This window comes from Gavialis gangeticus, unplaced genomic scaffold (assembly GCF_001723915.1).
Source record: "Gavialis gangeticus isolate Ggan-Ray unplaced genomic scaffold, GavGan_comp1, whole genome shotgun sequence".
In the NCBI taxonomy this organism is placed as follows: domain Eukaryota; kingdom Metazoa; phylum Chordata; order Crocodylia; family Gavialidae; genus Gavialis; species Gavialis gangeticus.
The window spans coordinates 58880921-58887945 of NW_017729022.1; the positions used below are offsets into that span (position 1 = coordinate 58880921).

The 7025-nt window shown below is 48.1% G+C and overlaps 1 protein-coding gene across 3 annotated transcripts in view; it reads left to right on the plus strand.

The window, feature by feature from the left end:
• The window catches only part of LOC109295918 (uncharacterized protein C3orf20-like), a 70506-nt gene that overhangs the window by 35737 nt on the left and 27744 nt on the right, over nt 1-7025 (plus strand). For 2 of the 3 annotated variants that reach the window (XM_019515061.1, XM_019515062.1), the window contains one exon: nt 1148-1290. In XM_019515061.1, coding sequence (XP_019370606.1) covers nt 1148-1290 — 143 coding nt within the window. Of the gene's footprint in view, nt 1-1147; nt 1291-1988; nt 3578-7025 lie in introns of those variants that run through there. The other variant, XM_019515064.1, reaches the window with a different exon arrangement.

A 7025-nucleotide genomic window follows, 5' to 3' on the forward strand; every position in this document is an offset into this window, starting at 1 on the left:
TATGCCCCAGGCTTGGGGTCAGAATCTGGGCCAGGGCTGCGCTTAGGGTGGGTGGGGGTGGTGCAAGTGGCAGCAGCACTGGGAGAGGGGGTGATGGCAACTTTTGGAGTGGCTGGTGCCCACTTATAGCTCCCCCTCCCAGCACTGTCCCCGCCCACCTTGAGCACAGCCCCAGCCCAGCCCCACCCCTCCAAGAAGAGGCCAGTGCAGCCCCTGGCTCCAAGCCCACAGCAGGCAGCCCACCCTTGCCCCACACACAAATCCAGGGGGGCACAGGCTCCCTACGCCTCTCCCAGGGGTGTGTGCAGAGGTAGGGAGCTTCCCACCCCCCCAGTACCCTCTCCCTGCCCCCAACCTGCTCCAGACAAGCCCCGTGGCTCCATCCTGTTCCTGGCCCCAGGGTCACATTCACCACCCTGACTGGCCAGTGCCTACCTCTGCCATACTCTCCCTGCCCCCCCACAGCCAATTAAGATTTGCTGGTGCCCTGGACAAGAAAAAGATTGGAGGCCTCTTCCATGAAAGTTGGGTTCCAGCAGGGGAAGAAGCCCCTTCCTCCCTTCTAGTGCTGGTGCTGTAAAGGTGTATGACCCAGTTCTCACTCACTCACTGAAGAGTTACAGTAAGCAATATTAAGTAAATAAGAAAAGGATTTATTTGTATATTTTCTGGTGCCTGGTATGTAAATAAGTATGCAAATAACCCACCTTCTTATTTGTTTTATATTGCTCACTATGCCTGAACAGTGAATGAAAGAGAATGGGGTCAAAATTGAAGAATAATTGGTATATACTCAGCAATACCAAGCCCAAGGATCTGGGGGCTCTTAGCCCTAGGCCTTGTTGGCCCATGCATTAATCTGCCTATACCCCATGCCCCTTCCTGCCTAGGCATTCTTGGCCACATGTACCAGGCATTTATTGGTAACATTAATCAGCTACATTGCCCAAAAAAGCCAGTAATGTTAATTTTACTTTTATAAATCTTAATCTGCCTCTGGTAAGAGCTAAAAGCAGCATCTTATTTAACTATAGAGCCTGCTTTGGCATCATTCTTTTATGGTGTCAACCTAATGTCCTTATTTTAAATAACAGGTGGCTCTTCACATCTTATTAAAAATTGGATCCTTTTCCATTTTCTTTGGCAGATGTACATTCAAGGAAAGCTTCTTTTTGCCAACTATATTTTCAATGGATACAGCAAGTCCGTGAAAGACCTTCAAAAACAAATAGCTAAGACCAGGAGTGATTACCGCATGGGCTACTGTTTACCGAAAGATTTCAAATTCAGGTATTTCACATTTTAAAGCCATGACCTCCGTGTCATTCTGAGAATTTTGATTTCTTTCTTCACCTCTTTAAAAGTAACACAGACCATAGTTTCAGCATCGAAGAGATTCTGTTTATGACACGTTCATTAAGTGACTGAGGTGCAAGTTCTTTCTGGTAAGGCCCATCCTACATGTCACACTGTTCAGCTCATCATCCACCAAGCTGCAGAATCATTTTAAAGAAATTCTAGGCATCCACACATGAGTGCGGAGGCTGCTCTGACGTGCTGGAATTCCAGCACGTTGGAGCAGACTCGATTAATTGAGTCTGCTAGCATGGCAATATGTCAGGCTCCAGCAGCCTCCTACATCTCATGTATCAGTGTCCCCAGGCTTTAAAATGGCGGAGGGGGCACTTGATCGACAATTTTAAGCATGGTGATGCTGATACACAAGACACAATGGTTCTTTAATTAGAGTGGATCTCACAGCTGCTCTAATTAAAGCGCCACCCCCCTCCCTGTCCCCCAGAGCACATGTAAAAGTATCCACTGTTACTTTGGGCATGTAAAAGTGCCCATCCTCCTTGACAAGGTACAATCTGCAGTGGTCTTTTTTGGAAGGCTGCTCAGTTTACTTTCTGAAACTATGCGCAAAAGTGTAAAAAAGAAGAAAAAGACCAGTAAGTCTCTTAGCAACTTACTTTCCCTTCATTTAGTTCATAGCTCCAGGGGTGCTCCAGAAGTACCAAGCAGAGAACAGCAGCTGAAAGTTCAGTTTTTCTCAAGCAATCTGAGCATGTGGCCTGGAGGTTAAGTTAACACAAGCTCTGAAAGACTGTCTGTCGTTGTACAGAAGACTCCCAAATCAGAGAGTGAAGCAGGAATGGGAGTGAAAATAAAATCAACCATTTACAATACATGCTATGAAGCAGTCATTGGGAACCATCTCTTACTCTTCTTTTATTCAAACTGCAGTAGTATCCCAGAGCCACAACTGGATCAGAATCACAGGATAGTAGCTACAAGCACAAATGCCCCTAAGCCCCAACAGTGATTAACCTTTATGTCTTATGTGGTGTGATCATTGTCTATTTAGTGCTCCTGCTGATGGCTTGGAAACAGAAACCAAAAAATAACAATTGCACACTGATGACAAAAGGACGTGGGATAATTCCCCCACCTCCCTCAATACAGTGAGGAACTCTTTGTATAGTAAATCTTAGCTAACTCTCAGACATATCAGAACAGTGTCTCTCTTTTTATATGCTTGCTTAGCTTGTCCTGCCAATAAAAGCCTTATGGAGCTGAACTGAACAATGGCAGAAAATAGTAGCTAATCAGATTACAGTTGTATTTTCACTCAAGGAAACCTGTGTATACCTAAAACAAATACCGGAGAAGTAAAGATCTAGGTATTAGATATGGTAGTTAATACACCCAGATTGGTTTACCTCTGCTTCCATGAAGTCAGAGGCAAACTCTTACTGATTTGAATGGGGGCAGAATTATGCCAACACAGCTTTTTTAACACCCCCACCCCTTTAAGCAACTGGAGAGGTTATCTTTGCCTATGGTAGGCTCGATTTATGCCCTTATCTAAACTATTATTTTCCTAAGTACTTCCTACCACTGCCCAATCGCTAGTGCATCACAGATGTATATGTGTAAAGGGTCTGTGCTAGTACAGGCAGACTACTGATGAGAGTCATCTAGAACAGTTCTTAGCATGACACATTTGTTAGATTAGTGACATCTGATCTACAGTTACAACTTTATTGTTGCTGTCACTTACGGCAGTGGAACAGTAGGATATTTTTGGAAAAGTGCTGACATAGAGACAGCCTACAAGGTGCTTGAGTGTGAATGTTAGTATGTCCATCCAAACTAGAGAAAAGCCTGTACGAGGAAATGTTGGGAAGAGAAATGCCACACAAAGTTTCTGAAGCAGGGAAGATCTAAGTAACAGTCCTGTAATGTCTATTAAGCATGAGCAAGCTGATTCAAGCTGATTCAGATAAATTGCAGACATCCCCCAAGCAACTGAGGCTGAACCTTCTGGATTTCAACTCCTAATACCCTCTCCCTCTTTTTTGCACACGACTGTGTTTTTAGCGGTTGGGGCAGGAAAGAAGGCATGTTACCATGAAACTCATAGTGTTTTCAGCCCAAATGAAACCACAGGCAGTGGAAGGGAGTGCTAATGGGGCTTAGCCCCCCCCCAAAATATGGGGCAGAGGTAGGGCTGAAAGGCAGCCTGGCCTTGGGTTTCTGGCACTGCAGCAGGGGTGGGGAAGGATGTGCATGCAGAGGGGAAGAAGGAAGTAGGACTGGGGCAGGGGCAGGCCTTGCACAGCCAGGGTGGGGCATGGGACTAAGCCGCAAGCAGCTGGTCTGGGGGGATGTGGCTCCTGCTGCTACATACACTCCGGGAGGCATGGGGTGTGTGTGCCCCTGGATCTGTACATGGGATAGGGCAGGGCTGGGCTGTGCTGGGGGCAGGCAGCAACGGCACTGGTAGGGGGCTATGGGGGAGGCTGCAGCCACCCCAAGATTCACTGTATCCCCCCCTTCCAGCGCTGCCACCACTTGCTCTGAGCACAATGCAGCCCACCCCCCACTGGAAACAGCTTGGCGCAGCCCCAGCCCACCCCACCTTGTACACAGATCCCCAGACATGCACCCCATGTGGCCCCCTGGGGTGTGTGCAGCGGCAGGAGCTGTCCTCCCCTCCCCGTGCCCCCAGGAAGCTGCTCACGGCTCCGTCCCACACCGCACCCTGACTGTGCAGGGCCTGCTCCTGCCCCTGTCCTAACCCCAGCCCCACTCCCTTCCCCTGCCCCTTCCCCCACAGGCTTATCTGATGGGGGGGGTTCAGCCCCTCCAAATAATTTTCGCTCCCTCCACCTATGGCAGAAATTATCAGAAATGTTGCAAGAAATCCTATCCTTCTGAGGTTTCCAGCTTATATTTTAATAGACATCCGAGTTCACTTTGACTTGAATATCTGAACACTTGGGAGTAAAATCCAAAATAGACCTCTTGTGATTTACATGCAATTAATTAATAAGGAAGGCAAGGGGAACAAGAGTCCCAACTGTCAGCTGGAAAAGAGCCATTAGATTATCAGTCCATTGTCAAGATAAGATAGACAGTATCCTCCACCAAGCTGAAGTTCACCCAAGAAAGAAGATATCTTATGTTAATGTTAGATCGGGGTGACCAAGACATGGCTCACAAATCCAGCCCACAGGGCTCCCTGTGGGTCCAGAAATTTGGAGGCAAGGAAGCAGTGGCAGCATTTTCTGCTGTGGCAATTAATGTTGTCACTCATCCTCCTACCAAATTTCTGGACCCATACAGAGCTCTATGCTATGGGTTCAGACCGGACCTGTGGACTGACCCTGTACCATTCATTTGTAGGCTAGATGAGTTGAACACTGCTACGTTAGATCTTAGTCAAAGAACTGAAAAAGTGAAATACAGAAAAAAGTTGGGCAGGGGAGGAATGGGTGGGTATAGGAGAAGGACAGAACATGACACGGTAGGGAGGAGTGCTTCCTGCAGAGCTGCCTAGTGGTGCTAATGGTATTTGTTGCAGGGCACTAAGGTGTGCCTGCTCCTTTAAGGGCAGGAACTGCCTGGCTAGAGAGCCTGAGGAGCTAGACGTAGCTCCACAGCTGCAGGTTGCCTGGGTAGCAGGCTAATGGGGGAATTAGCCTGTACCTGCACCTGGTCAGATGATGGAAGGAGTCAGGGCCCTGGCACATACAAGCCTCAGGGCTGAGGCTAGCAGGGGTTAGTTTTCTGGCAAGCTGCCAGGGGAAGGAGCTCCTGCAGGGAAGAACTACCCAGGAACACTGTGGCTGCTGGATAGACAGTTTACATAGCTAATGAGGCTCCAGGAGTCTACAAAGTACCCAGGGCTGGTGGGTACTCAATACTCAAAGAACAGTTTGGGGTTTTAAAGAGGCAGTGTGTAGCTTGCATTACTCATATTATGTTATAGCCCAGGGGCTCCTATTTATGTTATTTTTACACCAGTGGACTGGGCTGAGGCTATTGGGGAGGAGGAGGCCTCATAGGGGGCATGCTACAGTGTAGAGACCCAGCGCTGGAGAGGGTACAGAGACAGGGGCCAAGGGCCCAATGATGACAGGAGGCTGAGTTAGACGAAGGCCCCATCAAAAAAGGGAAAACATTTAAATACCACCTTTGAGGCATGGGGGGATAGTAAAGGGGAAGTGTTGGATCCACACATCTAGCCTATAAGGCTTGGGGGTACTGTAAGTCACCTCCTGAGTGTGGGACTCAGTAAGGGGTCCAACAACCCAAATGGCTGAGAGGAGTCTATCAGGACTGTGACCAAGCAGCAACTCGAGGGCAGCCTCCCGATTCATCATTTATACTAGCAAGATGTGGCCAGTGAGATTAGTAGGCACCAGGCACAGCTGGTGAACTCAGACTGGCGGGGCGGTGGAGCATCCCATGGGAGCAGGGGCATTTGCAGCCTCCTCATGGCCCCCCACCACTCCCCGCCCACACACTCCCAACTGGCTGTAAACCTCCCCCCTGCACGGGACACTTCACCACCCCACCAATCCGAGTTCACCAGCTGTGCCTGGTAGGCACCCATAGGGCAGAGCCAGCACAGTCATGGTGACTTAGGGACATCATGGCCTTCCTTGGGGAGGCTGTATCATGACAGTATTTTTTTTTTTTTTGGAGCCTAACTAACAAAACCAGTATTTTTGCCACATAAAACAATATTATCTCCAAAATGATAATAAAGCTCTAGAAAAGTTTGCTCTGTGTGTATCACTAGGCTTAGAGAAACCAGAGGAATGTATAGCTAATTATAGAGTTAATACAGATACCAGAATTAATAGTTTACCTTTTCGTAGATAAGACAACAGTTACTTGGAGCATCTGAGCAGTCTTCTGTATCTCGGTGAATTCCCCTTCTGAGGAAAAGTAGTTTCAGCATCTGAGAGGGTATATCATACCCTATATGCTGCCTTGTAGAAATGGTATAGACACACAGACTGATTGCAGACATTAAAAATAAACCAAAAACTGGTGCTTTACTTTAAACGTGGTGCACTCCTGTGCCGAGCCCTGCACTTGCTCAGAAGGGGCATAACATTAGTTGGACCCAGCTCACCCAATGTCTATATAGATCAGGCGGCCAAAAAGCTGCACTAAAGTGCCCAATCTATACAGACACTGCAGAGCCAGGTCGAAATAGCGTACTGCTTCTTCATGTAAAGGGTGTTTTTTTGTTGTTTTCTTTAACATCTGCAAGTCACCACAGATAAGTTTTATGATCTCCTAATGTGCTGTGATCCTCCAAGATCCTTCCTTCACCCTTGTCTAAAATACCCTCCTGCTGGCTGACACTAGCCTGGACACAGTGGGGATTACGGAAACGTGGTGGGACTCATCACATGATTGGGCGGTGAATGTCACGGGCTAGAGGCTGTACAGAAGGGACAGGATAGGAAAGAGAGGTGGGGGTGTGGCACTCTATATTAAGGAGGAATACACATCCTCGTCCATTGGCAAGGAGTCAGGGGAGGGGCACTCTGAAGTGCTTTGGGTTAGAGTGAAAGGCTGTCGAGGCAAAAGAGACTTAACAGTGGGAGTCTACTACAGACCTCCCAACCAGGGTGAGGGGCTTGACCAGGATTTCTTGGGTCAGCTCACAGAGGTAGTGAAGGCTAAGGATGTGGTAATCATGGGGGACCTGAACTTCC